At 42.0% G+C, this 22,589-nt stretch overlaps 1 protein-coding gene across 1 annotated transcript in view; it reads left to right on the top strand.

Annotated features, from left to right (window-relative positions):
• The window catches only part of LMLN (leishmanolysin like peptidase), a 57,590-nt gene extending 36,468 nt beyond the window's left edge, over nucleotides 1-21,122 (top strand). Inside the window, exons 10-17 of the mRNA XM_060262514.1 lie at nucleotides 3,198-3,305; nucleotides 4,240-4,316; nucleotides 9,190-9,300; nucleotides 9,467-9,599; nucleotides 10,157-10,316; nucleotides 16,539-16,669; nucleotides 18,845-19,058; nucleotides 20,524-21,122. Of these exons, the coding sequence (XP_060118497.1) occupies nucleotides 3,198-3,305; nucleotides 4,240-4,316; nucleotides 9,190-9,300; nucleotides 9,467-9,599; nucleotides 10,157-10,316; nucleotides 16,539-16,669; nucleotides 18,845-19,058; nucleotides 20,524-20,624 (1,035 nt within the window). The 3' untranslated portion in view covers nucleotides 20,625-21,122. The remainder of the gene's footprint in view (nucleotides 1-3,197; nucleotides 3,306-4,239; nucleotides 4,317-9,189; nucleotides 9,301-9,466; nucleotides 9,600-10,156; nucleotides 10,317-16,538; nucleotides 16,670-18,844; nucleotides 19,059-20,523) is intronic.
• The last annotated feature ends 1,467 nt before the right edge of the window (nucleotides 21,123-22,589 follow it).

Here is a 22,589-nt window from a genome sequence, read left to right as displayed (position 1 = left end):
CCCCCTCCCTGCTGCCTCTACATAGGAAAATGACAGTCTTTCTTCACAGTGTGTGTTGGGGACCAAAACAGTTTACATCATTCTCTGAACAACAACTTTGTGAGGCAGGTTAGGCTGGAAGTCTGTGACTGTTCCAAAATCACCCAGTCAGCTTCCAGAGCAAGAACCTGGGTCTGGCAGATCCTGCTCTTATGCCCTAACTTGCATGCCCTCCTCAAACTCCACCACAGAATCTGCAGGGATTTCCCACCAACCTGGAAAGGTACAACTAAAGACCTCTGGGTGAGTGCCTCCCCAGCCTTGCTGTCTTCCTACCCACCAGTGAAGGTATTCACTCACCCCCCCACACACACACCTCAAGGGGAACTGATCTGTCATCTGGAGAGCAGTTGTAACCCTTGAGTGATCTCCAGCCCTCACCTGGAGATTGGCAACAGTGGTTCCCCAGAAGGAAAGGTCTCTCCCTTAGAGGCCTATAGTAATACCTTAGGAATTCCTCACCAACCAGGAAAGGTACCACTAAAGGCCTCTGGGCGAGTGGCTCCCCAGCCTTGCTGTCTTCTCACCCACCCAAGTGAAGGCATTAATTCCTCCCACACACACACACACACATCTCAAGGGGAAGTGATCTCTGACATCTGGAATTTCCTAACCTGGAGTTGGCAACCCTGCAGCCTCTACATGGCCAATGGATAGTCTTTCTTCACAGTGGGGGGGGGGGGAACCAAGCACCTGGAGGTTGGCAACCATGGTTCTCTGGGAGGAAATTGCTGGTAGCATCAAGCAGCTGACACTGTGATGAAAGCCATTGCAAGCCTCCCTTTAGTTCTCTCTGTTTATCTGCTAGTGTTGGTGGCCCCTCCCTGCTGTGAATGAACGTTCCTTGTCAGTTGAAGAGATGTAACTGCCACTGTTTGTGTGGATTAAAGGGAGGAAGGTAGACAGACAGAATGAAATAAAAAGACTGAAAGACAGAGATACAGAGAAAGAATGAGAGAAAGAATAGAAGGAGGAAATAGAAAAAGGGGAGGTGAAAGGAGTAAGAGAAGAAGGAAGATAAACAGGGTCCTGAGGAGAGGCAGTAGTGATCAGTAAGCCCCCAGCAGAGAACTGTCTCCCTCAGAGGTCAGTGGCCTTCTGAAAGTGTTCTTGCCTGACAGGGCCGGCGGTGAGTGGGGGAGAGCAGAATCAGCCAATGGCACAGCAGAGACGGATTGCGAGCCAATCCTGCAAGAACGTGGGGAAGACTGCAATGGGTGGGTGACAGAGAGGCTACCCAATGGTAGTTGGAAGTGGTGACAGAAGAGTGTCAGCCAATTGTTGTTGCAGTACAGTCCCGGTGACTGTAATGAATCAGGATGCTGGAATTTGCCACCACGGCTTCGATTTTATGACTAAAGGATTATTGGAGGTTAGTAGAGATAGTTCTAATGGGGGCACTGTTAGTAAGTAAGTAAGTAAATTTTTATGTATACCCCGCCCTCCCCGCCAAGGCAGGCTCAGGGCGGCTCAGGGCGGTTAGGTCACCATAGTTGAAATGTTTTTGTTTGTTTAGGAGGGGTAATGGCCAGGCCTGCAGCTCCGAGGGGGGGCGGTGGGGGCCAGGCTGCTCTATTGGAAACCCCCTTCCCTTTGTAGGGCCCCTCTATTGGGAGGGAGAGAGACGGAGAGAGCGCGGGGAAGGACGGAGTGCATTCACCTTTGAAGCCCAGTAGCCCAATCCAGCCAGAAACAAGCTGGGAAGGGACTTTCTCACGGCACTGTGGTTTTCACCCTCACCCCATTTGTCTCAGCAATACCCCGTTTGGTCTGCTTCAAGGCTGCAGGGTCCAGTCTGATCGATATTTGGTCTTGATTATTTTATTTATCTACGCATTTATTTAACGTATGGATTGCCATGGTTCCCATGCTGAGCCAAGAAGCGATTTAACTTACCTGTTGCGCTTTTCCGCCTGGCCCTTCAGTCACGATTCTTTGGGAGCAGCCACGGGGCCAAGGAAGAGGATCGGAAGGATCAGGTCGCAATTGGGAAATGCCCACCCCTCAATTTCCCTGCACTTTCCTGAGCAACTCAACCCGGCCATGGTGCAAGAACCAGAAATAATCCAACTACTCCCCACCCCCGAAAAAATCTCTTTTAAAATTCCACTACAAACTAGGCCCCCCGGGGATATAAATCCTCTCCAAGCTGCCTAGGCAGCTCACAGCCTGATCTTCGAGAAAAGCTTTCCGCGTATCGTGCACGATGCTGCCACTTCCTTTATGGATCTGCAGCTCTCCAAAGTGTCTTCAGTCCCTCCTGGAATTACGCTGAGCGTTTTTGTACAGCTGGGAGAAGCAGGCTGGTTGGGCAAATTCTGGCACTGGAAACCTGCGGCTTGCCTCAGTCTATCTTATATTTCGGGGCTGGGGAGAGAGGGAGAACAGACCCCCTTCCAAGAGCCTGAAGTCAAACTGAGTCCCAACTGTGAGAGCAATTTCGTCGCCTGGTTGGTCACTTTCCTATACTCCTTTCCCTTAAAAAAAAGAAGCCCCAAGCTGCCCTCCTCCCCTGGAGGAGAGGCCTGGGATGGGACCTGGTGGTGTGTGGGAGCGGACTTCATGCCCTCTTCTAGTTAGCTCTGGATCTCATTGAGAGAGAGTGCATGAGGGGAAGAGAGCGAGGGGAAGACAGTACTGGAGTCAGGTGGGCTGGCAGCTGGAGGGAAGAATCAGCCAAGCGCCTTGCCCCCCCCCAAAAAAAATTATTATCTCTGGGGCCCTCCACCCAAAATTTTCTGCTTACAGGCTGGGTAATGGCTCAGTGGTAGAGCATCAGTCTTATATGCAGAAGATCACTGGTTCAGTTCTCAGCATCTCCATTTAAAAGGATCTAGTGATGGTGATCTGATGAGCCCTTCCTGAGAGGGGCATTGCTGGACCAACAGTCTGGCTCAGGATGTTATCGAAACTAATCTACCTGATCTCATATCCATATATCCATATATGAGATAGGTATGTTTCATATACATGCACATGCTGAGTGCAGTGGACATAATAGCGACTTCTCCTGTGTGTGAGGAGATTTTTGCTGGACGAAGGCAGTCCTGGTTTTAATGTAAACTTGCTATGTAGGAGAAATATTTTTTTTTACTCTGGTTTTTCAAATAAAGGTGTTCTTTATTTTGAGATTTTTCTTTTGACATTTCTTTCTGAAGGAAGAAGCCCGAAAACATTTTGCCTGCCCCTTTCTAGAGGGGATGGAACTTGAAAATCAAGGTGGTTTGGGCACCGAGCTCAATCATTGGGAGAAACGATTATTGGAGGTTAGTGGAGGTCATTCTGATGGGAGCACTATTAGGTCACCATAGTTGAAATGTTAGTGTTGATGGTTTAGGAGGGGTAATGGCTCAGTGGTAAAACGTCAGCTTTGTGTGCGGATGATCACAGGTTCTGTTCCCAGCATCTCCATTTAAAAGGATCAAGGGATAGGTGATCTGAAGGGCTGTTCTTGAGACCCTAGAGGGTCACTGCCAGTCAGAATAGATAATACTAACATTGCTGGACCAATGGTCTGATTCAGTATAAAGTGATACTGTGTTCAGACTTAGATTAGACCCCTTTTTCAAAAGATGCCCTGCCATGTTAACTTTTGCCTGTGAAGGCTATCATTCTTAGGCTTCCAAACTATCCCAGTGGTTGTGGTTATGGAGAACCTTCATCCTTCCAAATAAGATAGTTCCATGTGTTCATATATAGGGGGGGGGGAGGGGGAGATTAACTTGACATCAGTTACATAATGTGAAGCTAGAAATAAAATATCCAAGGATGTATTACTGAAGCTCCTTTCCCCCCTGTCTTCTATCTCTGACAGTATTAAAAAATGTGGTAGCCTAGGTCAATAGCTCCCAACATTTTTGGCACCAGGGACTGGTTTTGTGGAAGACCGTTTTTTCATGGGCCAGTGGGGGGAGGTGCTGGGTTTTTGCCACCCCAGGCTGCAGTGCGGAGCCTCTACCTTGGTCCACGGTCCAGATACTAACAGGCCGTGTACCGGTACTGAGGACCTCTGGCCTAGGGAATACAGAATTATGTAAAGTTCCACAGTCCCTTCCTGAACAGTGCATAATTTTAGGGGGAACAGATCTTTTAAGCACAAATTTTATCCATGAAATTAATAGCTTTGCACAGAGGCACTCTTAGAATCCTTTGATTCAAAAAAGTTATTGAACTTATTGACATATTATTGGTAATTTACAGAATGAAGCAATGACTGGATCACACACTCAGAACAGGGTGTTTTCCCGAATCACGTTGGCTTTAATGGAAGACACCGGGTAAGAACCAGTAGCCAGATAAGAAAGCCTTAGTTACCTTTTAAAATATAGTTTAGTGTAGTGCTGTTGACATTGTTTGAGCTGTAAAAATCCCCTTTGAAAACAATGTGATTTCTATTGCATATTATTTTGCTGGTTTATACATACACATTATTCTGTAGGTATTTTATACCTCAGGATTATCTTTTTGTTCTTGGATTTGTAGGGCATTTTATAATTCTGTTAATCAGTTTTTTTCCCTAAGTCAAACATGTCACTATGAATTCTAATCAATGGAATTTCTAGCCATATGCTTTGACTAAGTTGTTAGTAATCAGACTCCTCCACTCTCTGGGTGATATTGTTAACCTGTCCTTGACAAGTGGGACATTCCCAGAGATGTTAAAGGAGGCTGTAATTTGGCCACTGCTGAAATAACCTTTGGAAGAGGTGGCAAGAATAAACAGAATAATTATACAAGAAGCATCTCAATGTCCTTGACAACCATGATAGTGAAATTGGTGACCTTGAGCCAGACATCCTGGAGTGAGAAGTCAAATGGGCCTTAGAAAACATTACTAACAACAAAGTGAGTGGAGATGACGGTATCACAGTTGAACTATTCAAAGTCCTAAAAGATGATGCTGTTAAAATGATGCACACATTATGTCAACAAATTTGGAAAACGCAACCGTGGCCACAGGATTGGAAAAGGTCAGTTTATATTGCAATCCCAAAGAAGGGTAATGCCAAGGAATGTTCAAACTATCGCACCATTGCACTCATTTCACATGCCAGCAAGGTGATGTTAAAGAGCCTACAAGCTAGGCTTCAGCAGTATGTAGATCGGGAACTACCAGAAGTTCAAGCTGAGTTTCAGAGAGGTAGAGGAACTAGAGATCAAATTGCCAACATTCGCTGGATTATGGAGAAAGCACGGGAGTATCAGAAAAAGTCTATTTCTGTTTCATTGGCTATACTAAAATTTTTGATTGTGTGGATCACAACAAACTGTGGCAAGTCCTTAAAGAAATGGGAGTACCAGACCACTTCACATGTCTCCTGAAAAACCTGTATAAGGGTCAAGAAGCAACGGTCAGAACGAGATATGGAACAACTGATTGGTTTAGAATAGGAAAAGGAGTTTGACAAGGATGTGTATTGTCACCCTGTTTATTTAACTTATATGCAGAGTACATCATGCGGAATGCTGGCCTGGATGAAGCAGAAGCCGGAATTAAGATCGCCGGGAAAACAATCAACAACTTCAGATATGCAGATGATACCACTCTAATGGCAGAAAGTGAGGAGGACCTAAAGAACCTTTTGTTGAGAGTGAAAGAGGAGAGCACAAAAGTAGGCTTGAAACTTAACATCAAAAAAACTAAGATCATGGCATCCGGCCCCATCACACTCTGGCAAATAGAAGGGGAAGACATGGAAGTAGTGACAGACTTCGCATTTCTGGGGTCCAAGATTGCAGATGGTGACATCTGGAGAGCCACTGTTCCCCACCCCTGGTATAGTCAAAGCGATGGTATTCCCAATAGTAATGTATGGCTGTGAGAACTGGACTATAAGGAAGGCCGAGCGCAGAAGAATAGAGACTTTTGAGCTGTGGTGCTGGAGAAGACTCTTGAGAGTCCCTTGGACTGCAAGAAGATCAAATCAGTCAGTCCTAAGGGAAATCAACCCAGTCTGTTCCCTGGAAGGTCAGATGCTGAAGCTGAAGCTCAAATACTTTGGCCACCCAATGAGAAGGGAGCACTCCCTGGAGAAGACCCTGATGCTGGGAAAGACAGAAGGCAAAAGAAGGGGACAGCAAAAGATGAGATTGTTGGACAGCGTTACCGATGCAACAAACATGAATTTGAGCAGACTTCAGAGGATGGTGGAAGACAGGAGGGCCTGGCATGACTTTGTCCATGGGGTAGCAAAGAGTCAGACGTGACTGTGCGACAGAACAACAACAACGAAGTCCAAGAAGATCAGAGAGATCCTATTTCAGGGTCAAGACAGAACAAGTTACAAAAGTCCTAAAGAGTGGCTAGGTTCCTCTCTTGGCTAAAACAGTAACTGTCACTAGTCCCTTTGACTACAGTCCCGACAGCTACAGAGTTAAGGGACAAACCTCTGGGGCTCCCAGAGAATTATTCCAGAAAGTCATCTCTGCAAGGTTGGCTTGCAGTTCTGAGTTTCCAAACCAAAACATTAACTGTGGGTGAACTGTCCAAGACATCTGGATTTAGTTTGGGGGGCTGTAAGGGACAAAAATCGACACCAGGTTAAAAAGTAGATACTTGTTTTATTAAACTTCTAAAGATATTTTAAAAGACATGACATGTGAAGGGAACAGAAAACAATAAAACAAACTTTTCTGGCATAGGTAAACGTAATAGAACATAGTTATCACAAAGTTCCAAGCAGGTGTTAGGTTCAGCATCCAGCACTGCTTCTCAGATGCAAGGTCAGGACTTAGCCGTAGGAACAGCAATTGAGCTGATCTGCCGCTGACATATTGACTTGACAAGTGACTTCCCAGCTAGCACCTAGACAAAAGACTAGCTAGCTTATAGAAAAGAATTCTGATTGCCTCTGGGCCCCAGAGCCAATCACAATCCAGGGAGTATTGTAACTCCTCCTCGTTACTAGGGAAAAAACATGTGCGGCAGATAGTGACCCTGCTTCCCCGCATCCAAGGCTGTGTGGAATTTGTCAATTAAGAAGCTTTCACTAGGGATAGTACCAGGCTTCATCCAGGTGCAGGCAGTCAATTGCCAGTTAACTCTGTGAGAAAGTTCTTGCCTGCATTCAAGATTTCTCTGCACAGACCTTCTTGACCAGAGTTCTGAAAGAACCAAAATCTTCTACACATGCTCTCTAATATATCCCATTGAAATTGGACTTCATTATGTTTTAGCTTTTCAATTAAGAACATATAGTCTCTTCTCTTGTGAAAAATCCTCAAAGGTCATTCTTTCATCACAATTGTCTCTGTTCTCCATTCTCAGTTTTGTTTTAAAATACTGTTGCAGAATTTGGTCTCTTGTTTTCTTTCTAACAAAGTGTATCAAAATGTCTCTGGGGATGCGGCAAATGTAGCAAATCTGGCATTTATGAATTTTATCAATTTCTGATTCTAAATCTTCTTTTATCTCCATAAAATCTTCCAAGGCTTTTATGATTTTTTTCTCTAATATTTTTATCACTATTAGGAGACTACCTCTTTGGGTAGCAGGGTTCATGACCTTCTCCCTCCCTGTGATGTTTTTTCCAGTCTGTTAACAAACAATACCGCAAAGCAGCTACTTGCCCCATTACAGAGAAGTTTTCTGGTACAGATATGGGTCCCTGTAGGTTTGCCCAATCAGGACAAACACTGTTCCACATGACTTATAGAGCAGGAAAATGACAATGGGCAAAAAGCTTAACTCTCACTTCTTTTGTTCCATGGATATTATCGGAATCAGACCTATGCATGCCTGCCCTTTAAAGAAAACTGCTGGAACATACATTCACAACGTTCTAAGCATTTTATCTTGGCATGCAGAAACTCTGAAGTTCAATCCCTGATATCTCCAATTCAAAGGGTCGGGTAGTGGATGAAGTGAAAGACCTCTGCTCTGGATCCTGGAGAGCTGCTGCCGGTCTGAGTGTTCAGTACTGACCTTGGTGTACCAATGGTCTGGTTCAGTATAAGGCAACTTCATGTGCTTATCTGATTTGGGTCTTACATCCTGTGCCTTTATTGTGTGTGTGTGTGGGGGGGGTGTCAGGCTCTGTTCATTGATACTGTTTCTGAATGTTGCTTACTAACCATATTGATTAATAAAGATATATGCTTGCTTACTAACACATGCTGTTAAGAAATAGTAGAAAAGGGGGGGGGGCATGTAGTGATTAGCAGAAGAGTGTTTTCCCAGGAATATCAAAGAGTGCAAGTGAGACTTTGAAGTAGGGAATGTCCGGGAAGGTTCTCACCTCCTCCCTAGAGGCGGCAAGGACACCGCTGCAGGGAAATGTAACCACCAACGGCCAGAGATAAGGGAGAGCTATGTGAAATGTCTCACATGCAAAGACAGCCTTTGTTTTGGGAATTAGACTTAGGTGTGATTGCTTTGATGTGTAATAATAAATACCAATGCCTCAAACGGCTTGCTATCAGTTCCAATGTCTATCATGCTGAAGTAACTTTGGAGTATACAATAAATGCAACTTTGCTTTAAAATAACCAAGCCTGCTTATTTTGGGAGCTTCAATGAACCTTCGCTGACAGGGGGAGGTTTCTAGCACGGCCATCTGAAATTAATGTTTCTTTTTTCCCTACCTTTCACCTCAGCATGTTCTGTGTGTTGTACAATTGAGCACTCAACAGTTGCCATAACAAGCAGTGGCAGGCACTACATAGATGCTCCAAATAGCAAAGCTTTTCACTGCTACTATGATCATACAGAATGCAAGAGACTAGGAGTAGAGCTACAGTCAGGGCTGCAAACATGGCCTTGGGTAGGCCTGAGCCATTTTGGTAGGGAGGCTACTGTCCAATACACATCTATTTCTGAATACTCTCAGGAAAGGAGTAGTTGTGTTGGTGGAGTTTTTTTTAAAGTTGCCAACAATAGAATAAATAAGTAGAGTATAATCAAGAAGCATTTTGGCGGGGGGGGGGGGGGGGCGTGGAACCGAGCCTTGGAATCTTATATGCCTTATGTAGGAATACTTGTGTATGCTGTAGTTTTAACTGTATCAACTTACAAGATGTTCAACATGTACAATATGTTGTTTGCTTAAGACATTTAATGCAGGCCTTCAAGATCTTTGAGAGAATTTATTGCCTACCATTCAGAAGTGCAAGTTCAAATAACAATATTTCCATTTCAATGTACCTTTGCAGCTGGTATAAAGCCAACTACAGCATGGCGGAAAAACTAGACTGGGGCCAAGGTAAAGGCTGTGACTTCGTGATGAAGAGTTGTAAGTTTTGGATTGACCAAAAGCGGAAAAAGTAAGAATGCAGTTCCTGAGGCTACATGGTTATATCTCTAGCTACTGGTACTTAATTGCACAAAGCAGTTTTTGGATGGCTAGTGGTGTTTGTAGGAGGGTGGGTGGGAGGGAATGCTCTTGATGTATAGTTTTTTTAACAGTTATATGTTTGACAACATTTAAAGGAAAGAAGAGGTGGCCCCATATTGTGACACACTGCGGAGTAATCCATTGCAGCTGACCTGCAGGCAGGACAAAAGGGCGGTAGCAGTGTGCAATTTACAGAAGTTCCCACAGCAGCTTCCTCAAGAGTATCAGGTATAAAGGATAAGCTTCATGAAACAAAGCGCACTGCTTACCCTCTCCCCTAGTGCTGTTATCAGATAGTTTCACCTTTGCATTGCACAGAAATGGGAAAAGAAGGAGCGTTGTGTGTAGGCAGACTGAAAACAGTAGCGTGCAGCATCATAAAGACATCCTACCCAATATAGGGTTCCCATATATAGATTAAGCTCTACTCTTACGATACTTGAAATTAAAAGTGATGGCCCAAGTATTGGGAGGATCCAACTTACTTGCCAAGCACAGCATACTGTTTCAAGTCATGTCGACATAACCTTGTTTGCACAAATACAATATTGTTTCTATTTTCCACACAGCAAAATGACCAGCAATTCTGCTGGTGCTAAAATGGCTGCAACAATGGTGGTATCTGGTTATCACTGGTTATTACTGATTCCAGGAAGCTGTATATTCTTGATGGTCATATTTTGCTACTAATACTGGAAAACAGTCATGATAGGCTAGCTATGCTCTTGCCGTGGACACCTGTTCTTTCTCTCCTCACCCCCCCCCCCTTTTTAACCTTTTTGCAGTACTTTGACAGCCTCGATGGAGTAATGCCTGAAGAATTGCCTTACTATGGAGGATCAGTAGAAATTGCTGACTACTGTCCTTTCAGCCAAGAATTTAGTTGGCACTTAAGTGGTGAATTTCAGCGCAGTTCAGATTGCAGAATCTTGGAAAACCAACCAGGTCAGTTGATTCTGTGTATGGATCTCCCTCTGAGGGGTTCTGGAAAGGTGCTGAAGACCCACTTTTGTAAAAAAAACCAACAAACAACACTTTTGTGCTTGCTTTATTTTTGGTAGTATTTTTTCTTCACCTGTCCTTCTTCCAGGAATATTATCCATATAGGGTAGATTTATTCTCAGAGAGATGTGGGGAAGGGATATGAACAAGAAAACAGCAGATGACATTTGGGAATCTGTATTTTTGTTATGGCAAAGGTCTCTCTGTTGAGTGCTAGCAATTTTGTAAGATATTTTCTGGGTAATATTCAGCCAGAAACTACAATTGGTACAGAATGCTGTGATGAGAATTGCTGACTAGAGTGGGTTGGAGGCTCCCAGTTTGCTTCCAGGCCCAGTTCAAGGTGCTGGTATTGATCTTTACAACTTGGGCCTGCATACCTTCACGCCTGGACTGTCTACTCTCATATGAAGCTTCCTAATCATTATGGGGACAGCCTGACAAAGGGCCTTCCCAGCTGTGGCATGAATACTGTGGAATTCCTCTCTAGGGAGATTTGTCCCCCTTTGTTATTGTCTTCTGCCAGTAGATAAAGACCTTTTTGTTTGGTCTTCCCTTACCAACCTCCTTGCCATTTATGTTTTAATTGCTGTATGATATGTGTGTACAAATGGAGGACCTGAAGGACATGTGAGGGGCATCTCGTTTCCCCCTCCTCCACTATTTCATCTTCCCCTTCCCTGAAGCCCCCATAGCCTGTTCCTTTTTCCTGCTTCCTTCCCTTGTTTCCCCCACCAACCTACATTTATCTGCCTCCCTGTCCTCAGCTTTCCCTCCTTCCTTCCCCATGGCCAGGTCCAGTTGCACAATAGAGAACCTGCAAGGAAATGGAGGGGTACCTCACTTTTCCCACTCCCCGCATTATTTCCTCTTTTTCTTCTTAAATCCCCATATCTTTACCTTTCCCTGCTCTGTATTTTTGTTCACGCCAACCAACCTTTTATCTGTCCTCCCATCATTCTCTGTATGTTTTTTTTAATTTATACCTCATCTTTTTCCACACTGGGGACAAAGCAATTCACAGCTATCTTTGTCATGGTCTCCATGCTTCACACCCCTGGGATTAGACAGCGCCTGCACCAACTCCAACAGTGGTAGAAAGCTCCAGATTGAAAATTCTGCATCCTCCCACTGGGCATGTTCAGAAATTCCCCTGTGCATGCCCAGAGGAGGGTGCCAGGATCCTGCCAACTTCTTTCTGACTGCATGCACAACAGAACGTCTTTCTGATGCCCCAGTCAGTGAATTCTTCTCCTTTCTCTTTTGCTCTTAGTTATTTAGTTAGTTCTGGTTATTGTATAGCTAACATAGTTAGAATCTCCAAGTTCTGTTCCCTGCCACACACCCCACCCTTGGCCTATGTGAGGCTGCTTCAAGCATTGTTCAAACTGCAGGAGCAAGCTTACCCCCTAGGACACAGACTCTTTGTGCCTTATTTACCTGGGGGAAGCCCACCACAAAGACACTTGCCTGCAATGCCTGTAGTTCAGCGAGCAGACATAAAAAGCATGCTGTGAGACTCCAAATGGCCCTTCTCACCTTGGCCTTGACTCCCCAGCCCATGCCAGGAATGTCTTCTGCAGCAGATGGTTCTTTGGAGCTAGTGGTAGCAACACCCTGCTTATTGGCTTCGACATCAACCGCCATCAACACCAGTGCATCCAGCTCAAAACAGCCAATATCCACCTCTCAAACCTCATTGGCTTCTCCTGCCAAAAAAAGAAAAACAGACAAGCACCATAAGTTGAATGGCAATAGATCCTCACACTCGCACAAGAAAAAAACCAAAAGCCCCGTATGCGGCTCAGCAGTTCTTACAGTGACATCCAGTAGCCCTCCTCTGGACCGGACTTTCTCGGCGTTGGTATCTCTCAAGAGTTTATCAACACCTACTCATCTGGTGACCTCCTTGGAGCAGAGACATTCAGGGGATGCTACAGACACTGCTGCTGTTGATACAGGATGTACTGAACTTACCCAGTGCAGTAGGGACAACTTCGATTCGACATCGGCCAGCAAGGGAAGTACACCAAAACGTGTCCCAGTTGATCCCTGTCCTCCTCACTGCCTGCCTGAACTATCCACAGCACCTAGACCAGATCCATACTGGCCATACCCACTGATACCAGACAATCAAACTGACTATTGCTGGCTACCCCTGTCATGGGTGGTGGGGGCCCTGCAGAAGAAGCCGAGCCTGCAGAAGAAACTGTGCCCCTGCCACCTGCACCAGTGCCCCTGCCTCCTGCTGGAGAAGATCCAAGCCCCCCTGCCTCGCCCTCTCGGGTGGCTCGTGTGCGTGACCGCCTTCGTCAGGACCTCAGGGATCGGAGGAGGGCGGCACACTCACGAGCAAGACGCTCCCTGAGCCCTGAGTTTTGAAAGGATTCTGGCCCTTCTAGGAGTGAGGGTGCTTGAGTCTCAGCAGGATCCTGGCTGCCCTCTGAGTCAGCAATTAGCCCAAATGGGCAACAGACAGCAGAGGGCTATATAGCTGTGGGCTTTGAGAGAAGGCTTTGTGGAAGCAACTAGTCACTTACCTGACGTTCTAGCATCCACTTCGGCTTCTGACTTCGGCTTCTGGACCCCCTGACACTGGCATTGACTTCTGGACCCCCTGACTTCGGCTTCTGAACCTCTGACCTACGATACCTGGACGGTGATTCGGTTTTGGTGCTTTGGACCCTCCTTGCTACCCAGCTACAGACCTTGGACAGCCCCTGGACTTTGCCTGGCCTGGCCCAGCCTGTGACAACCCCCATCTCTGATGCCCCATTGAAATCAGAGATGATAGCATATGGACCCTATCCTTCAGCCTTTCCTTCGCTCCCTCCTTGATCTCAGGAATGGGACCAGTACTTGATGATCTCAACTCATCTACAATTTCCCAAACCTTGCCCTCCGAAACAGAAGTGCATTGACAAACCTTTGGTGCTGAAGCCAAAGCAATTGCCTCAGCGCTCACCCCTGTTAGAGCTGGATATAGAAGATACACCCAGCTCTTCAGATGTAGACTCAGACTTGGAACCAACAGATCCTTTACCAGCTGATCCTGCACCCTTGACTCCAATCACCAAGGATGCCCCAATATCACCCTTTGAATACCTCAAATCCTATGAAGATTTGATCAAACAGATGCCAGTTACCTTGGGTATAACAGTTGTCCAACCTCAACTGGAAGTGACTGACCATGTCTTTGAAATTGTTCAAAAGGACACCTCCACTGCTATAGCCTTGCCAGTGATGACCACTCTTCTCCAAATGGCCAAGGCTACATGTGAGAAGTCTGCATTCACTGCTGTTTCTTCATGCTGCCTGGAACATATGTACAAGGTCCAGGAATCCAGTGCCAAATTCCTGTTTTCCCATCCAAAGCCTAAGGTTTTAATTGTTTTAAATGTTTAACTGTTTACATATTTAAATATTGTCTAATCTTATGTTTGACTAATTGTTGGGAGCCGCCCTGAGCCACTTGTGGGAAGGACGGGATACAAATCTTACATAAATAAATAAATAAAACTCTTTGGCTGTAACATCATCATCTAAAGGTAACCATGCTTCCTTGACCCCTATTGACAAGGAGGGTAAGAAACTTGATGCCTTTGGGAGGAAGTTTTGCTCCACTGTGGCCCTTGGAATAAAAAATGCTATCTACCCTGTTTCAGCAAATACTGTTATGCATTGTGGGAGCAGATCTCTGATCTCTTTCCTACTCTTCCTGAAGACACCAAGGGCAAACTCAAGAAGATTCAATGAGAAGGCAAACAACAGGTCAATTCAACCAAACACAGCCTGGATACCTTTGCCAAGACACTAACATCAACCATTGTGCTCAGGAAGCACTCTTGGCTCCGTTCGGCCTCACTCACTCCCAATACAAAGAGCACCATTGAAGACCTTCCATTCAATGAGATGGAATTATTCCATTTGACTACAGGTTCTGTATTACAAGACATCAATAAAAGCCTGAAGGCATCTTGGTTTGAAAATTAATACAAACAAAGCAACCCTTTGTTCTATGACTCTATCAGAAGTAGATAAAGCTTATTTCAATGCTAATTTTAATTTTGTTTGGGCCAGTAATAATTGGAGGTATCTTGGGGTGATTATTCCATCAAGGCTGGCTGAATACATTAAATATAGCCATTTGACCATAGTGAAGTCTATTCAATCAACAATACAGAATTGGAAAATAATGCAATTATCTTGGCCTGAATGAGTTTCTCCTATAAAATCTTTCTTATTTCCAAAGCTACTATATATTTTAAGGGCTTTACCTGTTAATATTCCCAAATCATTGCTGTCCAAATGGCAAGCCTTATTACTAAAATTTAGGTGGAATTCCATGGCTCCTATTATCACTTTTGAGGCATTAAGACAACCAACAGAATCAGGAGGGTTGTCAATTTCAGATATTACAGCTTACTATGAGGACACTATCCTCACAAATATACTCAAATATAATGAGGTTGGGATATGTACTGATTGGAAATACATTGAGGAAATTTATACTGCTCCTTTGCAATTGAGATAAATTTTGTGGGTACCAAATAATCCACGGCCAGTGTCAACTAATGTAAACTTGTATTTGGGGACCACCCTAAAGGTGTAGGATAATTTCAGGAAAAGATACTTACCAAGGGTGTCTTCTTGCTCTTCCTTCGCCAATCAGTTGTGATTCCCTCTTGCTCAGGGTAGAACTCCTTATATGCTTTGGAAAAATCCGAATAATATAAGATTTATTAATATTGTTAAAAATAGAATAATGCACAGCAAATTGCAATTAGAATCTAAAATCCAGGAAAAAATCCCCTGAGCAGGATATCTCCAATTACAGCATTTATATAATATGCCAGGGATTAAGAAAGACTGTTCCTCCCTTTGAAAAATTACTTAGTACTCCGTTAACTTCCTCAAAAGACTTGATTTCAAAAATTTATGATATCTTAATTCACTATGGTAGGTTTACTTCATTATCTTTCCATAAAGCCTGGATGCATGGCTATAAGAATTCTTTAACAGATCAAATTTGAGGGGGGAAATAGTCTTCTCCTTTACATACTTCCATCTGAGCATACAACCTGACTACAGATGGTGGGCCTGGCCCCCTGAATCCTCCTTCAAATATCAAAACAGCCTGTCTCTCTGCCTCTTTTTCCTGATGGGCACCAAGCAACAGCCACTGAGAGGGTTTGTTTATAAAACCTTCAAGTGATGTTTTTATATATATATATATATATAGATTTCAGGGTTTTGGGTTTTTTTTTGCAAACCTGGGCATATTTCAGTTTGTAGAAAGAACTCTCATATGTTTATGGTCCTAATCTCTGGTTTTAAGTATTTGGCCATGTGGAGAATATGATATATTTAATTTTTTAAAAAAAATGTAATGTATTTTTAACTGCCTGCCATCTTGAGAACCCTGATTGGGGCGAAAGGTGAGCTAAAATGATTTAAAAGTATGTAAAGTTAAAACAATATATTTTCTGAAAGAAATGTTTAGACATGGATGAGATGAAAAAATTAAATCTGGCAAGGATACTGTCAGATATTAGTTTCCATTTAATCTTCTGTATATACATTTTATGATTTGTTTTATAGTTAATTTATTAATGTTTGTCAAACTATAAATAGCATAATCACTCTCTTATTGACAGATGTTCTCTTCATATTGTTGCTCTTTGGAAATCAAGATGCTTTATGGAGCTGTCTATAAGATTAAAACTGAACAGTACAATATTAACTGAAGTTAAACATTTCTAAGTCCATCAAAGTCAAGGGACTCAGAGGGGTCTAACATTGTCCAGAAATGTATTATAATTCCTTTTTAGCTTGCTGCTTACTCATTTGCTAGCTCAGCTGATTTGTGAGCCCAGTCCCGAAGAGTGTTTCTAAAAGTTGTGTTGTTTTTTTACATCACTAGGACTCAAGCACAATGAACTTTGTAGTCCTGGATTTATGGTTTGCCTATATATATATATATGCTGTAATCATAAATTATTCCCTGCATATTGATCCTGTCCAGAAAGTATGCCATTAGCGAAGCAGTTTTAAAAGCCATTTTCCTTTAACTTTGGTTGTGATTTTAAATTAATATTTGCTTTAACTTCTGCTGGATTCGCTGTTAAAATAAACTTAGAAGACATTTGTATATATGTTTTGCAGACCGTTTCAAAAACTATGGTGCAGAGAAGTATGGACCAGATTCTGTGTGTCTTCTTCAGAAGTCACCATTTATTATGGAACAGTGCAAGAAGAAACTTAGTTACCCTGACTGGGGTAGTGGATGTTACGAGGTAACTGCAGGACATATTAAGTTTGCACTGTATGAAAATTGCTCACGATTAACTACCCAATGTGTTCTTTTATGTTTGTGGACTGTAGTAATTACTACATGGTAAGGCATGACTAGAGAATTCCATTCCTGTAGTGGAAAAAGCAATGTAGAACTGTCAAATAAGCAATTGGAAACAGATCTCATTTATTGAGCTACCTTCAAAATTCAATGTATGCCAGTCTTTTCTGTGCTTTCCTTTCCCCAAATGCCAATTCAGGACACCATTTGCATTGTACTTCTTTTCAGTCTTGTGAGAGCCTAGTAGTAATTTGCAGTTCTGGACAACAGAAGGTAAGCAAGTCATCATTCCAATTATTGTTGAATATAATTAAGCTGTTACTTCCGGCTTTCAGTTCAGGTGTTATGAATTACTCACTTGCTTGGGATATTCACTTATTATTCACTTGCATGGGATATACTGATTTCTGTAAAGTCTGATAGGTTGTACTAAGTTGCTGCAAGATACATGTTTCTTCAGAGATACTGTATACATAAGTGTAAAATCAGCAGGTGTCTATTTCCACATAAGATGCATGCTTTTCAAAAAATATAATAACTTAAGCAGTGCCCTCATCAAATTTGCTTTTGACATTCTTTTAGTATGTTTGAATTTTAATATTTATTGTCTGCTATTTAGGAGTTTTATGGTGTAATCCTAAAAAGAGTTATACTTTTCATAGTCCATTGAAGTGTGCTTAGGACTGCACTACCCATGTTGCTATATGAAAGGGCAGACTATTAAATAACGGATAAATTGAGTTGATATGTTCTCTCCTAATCTGTTTATGCAGACTGGTAGTGGAAATTTGCTGCCAAGCTGCCCTTGGGAGCTAGTTGGATAGTCCATTTTGTAACCATCTTATGAGTGATTTGGTGTGATAGTCAAAAGGGTTGACAAATAGCAGAGAAAATTGTTTATGTTCTGTTTAAGTTGGGGAGAGCAATTTGGGAAAGATGCAATGCTTAGGTTAAATGCACAGAAGAAAGTCAAAACCTTAAAAAAATACGCATATAGGTTTATTGATCATGAATAGCTGTGAAATCTTGTGGTTCCTATATATTACTTAAAACAACCTCAGTATAATTCTGTTGTGCTGTTTTTGTTATTTGAACCCAAAAGAGCTATACATATCTGTTGGTGAAATATATGTTGAAATGCTGAGAATATTGTCAAGGAACCTGAGCCTGGGTCCCTCTGAGCCACTGCCTCACAAACTAGCAAGCAGTGCTCACATTCAGGGTTCCTTAGGTTAAATGCACAGAAGAAAGTCAAAACCTTAAAAAAAATACGCATATAGGTTTATTGAGCAATGCCATTAGGAATAAATACTACTAATGCAATATAGTCTCTAGAATTAATTAGCAAAAAAACAACAAAGGCTAACTTTTTTCTCTAACACTTTAGTACTTGGCATTAACTGGTGAACCACTCAGAATTGCAGAATCCAGGCTAAGATGCTTATGCATTTGTCCCATGGGATCAAAAGTTAGCATACTGTAATTCTTATCTAATGCATAATAGCGCATTCATGCATATTCATGCCAGTTATAACTTGGACCTAGTCTGGGCTGGTTTACCTGCCTGAAGCCTTGAATAAATGGAATCTTTTGAAATAAATGGACTGTTTATTGAGTGAACAGGGGGGAAGCCTGACATCCAGTTATTGAACTAAGTGCAGGTTTTTACACCTAGCCAGTTACTGTATTCTGAAATCCAGCTTTGAAAGAGATACAAACAGTGTCTAAGAGAAAGGCCAATTACAAACACCTGCAGGCTGAAGCAGACCTACTATTATTTGCATTAACTCTTGGGAAAATTGGGGCGATTTGCCTCACATGTGCCTATTTAAAAGTGCATAAGAGGCTGCTTACTAGCTGTCCAAATTGCTATTTCCCATCATCACGAAGGCAGCACATATCCATGACCCTTGTAGTTGAAGTAAGGAGATAATCCCCCATGAGTTTTTTGGCAGAGATGAGGGATTTCTACAATCAGATTCTCTTCCATCTTGCTTGATTTCCTTTTTGTCCTATTCCATATCTACATGTGGACAACTCAAGTGTCACAGATATGGGATTGTTTGTTGTTCGTTGACATCAACATGATGAGTCTAATTTGATTTTTTTTTTTAAGGTTTCTTGTTCTCCCCAAGGGCTGACAGTTTGGGTTAAGGATGTAGCATACTTATGCAGTTCCTCAGGTCAAGTGCTGACTGTGAATATTCGGATGAATGGATGGGCACATATTGGAAATCTAATTTGCCCAGCTTGTACAGACATTTGTGATTTCTGTCCACCTGAGATAGACCCTCCTCCAGTTGCTAACTTATCAAGAATTACACCTATTGGTAAGCAATATCAGAATAACCTTTAAAACAATGCTAAACAAAATTGAAAGCTCCCATTCTTCTACAGGCTGAAGTTAGCTTTTATGTAGCTGCAATTACATGGACTTTGGTTAATTAGACCCAGAACCTAATTGGGCTTTCTGTAGCTCAAATGTTCTTTCACCATTTATTAATTAAAATATTTACATGCCCCATACTCAGTCCGATCAACTATTCAAGTGGCTTCCAAGTAACACATTACTGTGATTAAAAAAACTAAAAACAAAACATTAAAAATTACCTGTATTCACATACTAGTTCAGTTCAATTTATTATGGCCCATGACCAGATCCAACTGACAAGAAACATTATCAGGTATAAATTCACATATGAAAATTAACATTAAAATGTCACAAGCAGGACAGTAGCAGCTACAAAAAATAAATTAGCAAATAAAGCTTTGCATCATAAGAAAAATAAATAAATTAGCAGACCAGTGATGTTAAATTGGGTGAAAGAAACATAATTCAAATTACCTTGTTAAGCAAAAATGTCTTCTTCTAGTATTGAAAATTCAACTATTTACACCGTGAAGACTTTTCATGGAAGTTCTGCAGCTGAGGTGTCATAACTGGCCCTGCCTCTTGGAGCCGCATACCTTATTTGAGAGATTAAGGAACATAGCTCCTTTAAATGAAATCTGTAAATTGCTTAATGAACAGGCAATCTCCTTTTTGCTGGCCTTTGACCATTTAGGGTTTAAAGGGGAAAAAACCTGCACATTGAATTGAGCTCATAGGAGAATTGGCAGTAATTGTTTTAAGACTAGCAAAATAATTTATGCCATTAAAGGTTTGGTATGGTATGGACTAGCAAAATAATTGTCCCTATGAAATATATACAGTATTTTTTGCACCATAAGACTCACTTTCCCCCCCCAAAAAAGTGGAGGGAAAAGTGTGTGCGTCTTAAGGAGCGAATACTGCAAAAAATTCACACAAATGCCTCTAAATTCACACAAATGGCTCTAAAAACTAGGTGCGTCTTATGCTCAGGTGCGTCTTATGGAGCGAAAAATACTGTAGTCCCTGTAAAAACAGATGCGAAAATTAATTCATGCCACAAAAGCAGAAATGTTAAAATGAGAGCCCAAAAAGTTAGGTTGATCATGTAGTCCAACAACTCTACCCTCCTATCTAATGTGGTGAATTGGTGTTTTTTGAAGAACACTTAAACCGAGTCCTAAAGCAGTAACCCTCTAAATACCAGTGTGGGGGAGGGGACAAAAGGGGAAAACTTGGGCCTCTATGCCCTGCTTGTTGGTCTCGTGGTGGCATATGGTTGACTTCTGTGAAGTAGGATGTTCAACTACATGGGTCATTGGTCTTATCTAGTATAGCTGTGTTAAGTTCTTGTGTTCTTATGTGAACAACATCTATAAAAATGCTAAAATGTGTTTACTTTTTCATGATTTTTTAAATTTTAGATTTGTGTTCCTGTTCTCCCAGCCTGGTAGTAACCCTGTGGCTATTGATGGCAAACTTACTTCCACTCCTGGCAAGGTTTCTTCTGCATGTGTGGAGTTAAACTGCGCTCCCAAGTTGCTGTACAGTCACATTGCATTCCAAAAATGCACTGCAACAGTGCAGCATATTGCAACGGCTGCTGTCTAGAAGAGAGATTTCCTCTCCGTCTACCTCAAGGCAAGTAGTGCAGCTGAACACAGGCTGGAGCGCGCTGGTCAGCAACCGCTAGGCTAAGAAAGAGGCAAAGTTTTAAAGTGTTATCTCAGGTGCCAGGCATAACTTGTTTTATTTTCTCACTGCTAACGAATTTGGGGAAACAAGTTTACCAGGTGAATTGCCTCTCTGCTGCCACTGGTTTTGGAACATTCTTTACACAGAATCCCCCGAGACTGCAGCTGGATCTTCATAGAATCCTTAGACACAGATATACCTCAGAGTTTCTTTTAGTCAAAAGCCATGTAAAAATCAGTTGCAGTGATTGCTAAGATTCATAAGATTTTATGGAATTTTGCAATTCTGTCCAAAAATAACTACACTACAGTGTAATTATGCTATGGTGGTTTGAGGCTATTTTTTCCCTCTGGAATCTCTGCTGCTCAGAATTTCAGTGAACTTTTCAACACCATGCATTTTTGATATTTCTAAGTAATGGAAATATTTTTCTCATATCACTTAGTAAAAAACACTTAAGTTTTTACTAGTGTGCTGTAACTTTTGATTTACTGCAACTGCAACCCCAAGGATGCTTGCTAGGACATAACTTCCACTGAATTTATTTCAGAGTAAGCATGTTTCAGATTGGGCTGTAAATGTTTCTTACAGGATACCTTGAAGAAATTGAGAGCCCTTGTTAATGAACATTCATTTCACAATACTGGACTTTTATTCTTTTCATTCAGCCCATCCCCAACTATTGGTAAGGCTATAGGATCCAGATGATTTTTTTTTATGCCTTGGATAGATAGACCAAAAAGAATTAAAGCAGTCTTGTGATTGGAGGCAACATAATGGAGAGATGGGAAACATTTCATGTTGACAGAACAATAAATCTTGAACACCATATTGACACTGCTGAGCCAAAATGATGACTACTATTGCCAAGTAACCTAGTTTGGTCATTTGGTCTAACTTCAATGATGATGCTGGGTATAGGCATACTTAAACTTTTTTTTTAAACTGCATAGATTAATAGCTGTATCACCAAGAAACTGTAGCATGTCATCAACCTGTAGAATAAATAATCTGTTCCCCAAGACCCTCAGGAACTCTAATAGGGATGACAGGACTTTCTTAAATCTGGTACAAGTCTAATCTTAGGCTAGAAGGTGGCAGCTGGTGCTACTGCTCATTCTGATTAATTGATCGTGACTGTAAGAATCTGTGGACCACGAGTGCTCTTAAAAAGCTTTTTTTTTAATTAAAAAAAATAAATGCTTTAATTTTGTCCTCCCTTTCATAACATGTACAATGACAGTAGGCTGGTCAGTATGTTGGGGTTAGAGCCTTTAAATGAAATCTGAAACTTTTTTTCATGACAGCGGAATCCAGTTATTTTGAAGGAAAACCTATAATTGTGCCTATTAGATTTTTTTACCCCCTTACAGTTATCTATGTTTTTAGGATGAGAGTTTCTGCAAATCAGTCAAAGGCAGTGAACTGTTGCCTGTTTGCAGCATGAGAAGGCTATGAATGTAATAGTGTTGAGCAGATCTCCTGTCTGGGTATATTACATAAATGTGCACTGCATAATTGCCCTACTTCTGTTGTACAAGCCCTGCTTAGCCTTAAATGTGGGGGGAGTGGACAACATATAAATAGCAATAAAGTATGTGAGTTAAGAAATGCTTTAAACATAAACACTGACTGGAAATTTGAACAAATGTACAGCTCAATAATAATTGGCATGAAACAATTCTGTGAAATCAAATCTGAAAATGTTAGGCACTACAAATGAAAGAAGTATTTGTGCAATAATGGAATTTGGTGAGCCTGCCTTTGGTGGGGAGGGCATGATATAAATTAAATT

This window comes from Heteronotia binoei, chromosome 21 (assembly GCF_032191835.1).
Source record: "Heteronotia binoei isolate CCM8104 ecotype False Entrance Well chromosome 21, APGP_CSIRO_Hbin_v1, whole genome shotgun sequence".
NCBI classification, from domain to species: Eukaryota; Metazoa; Chordata; class Lepidosauria; order Squamata; family Gekkonidae; genus Heteronotia; species Heteronotia binoei.
Note: the sequence above shows the minus strand (reverse complement) of the source record. Positions and strands in the feature narration are given on the sequence as shown.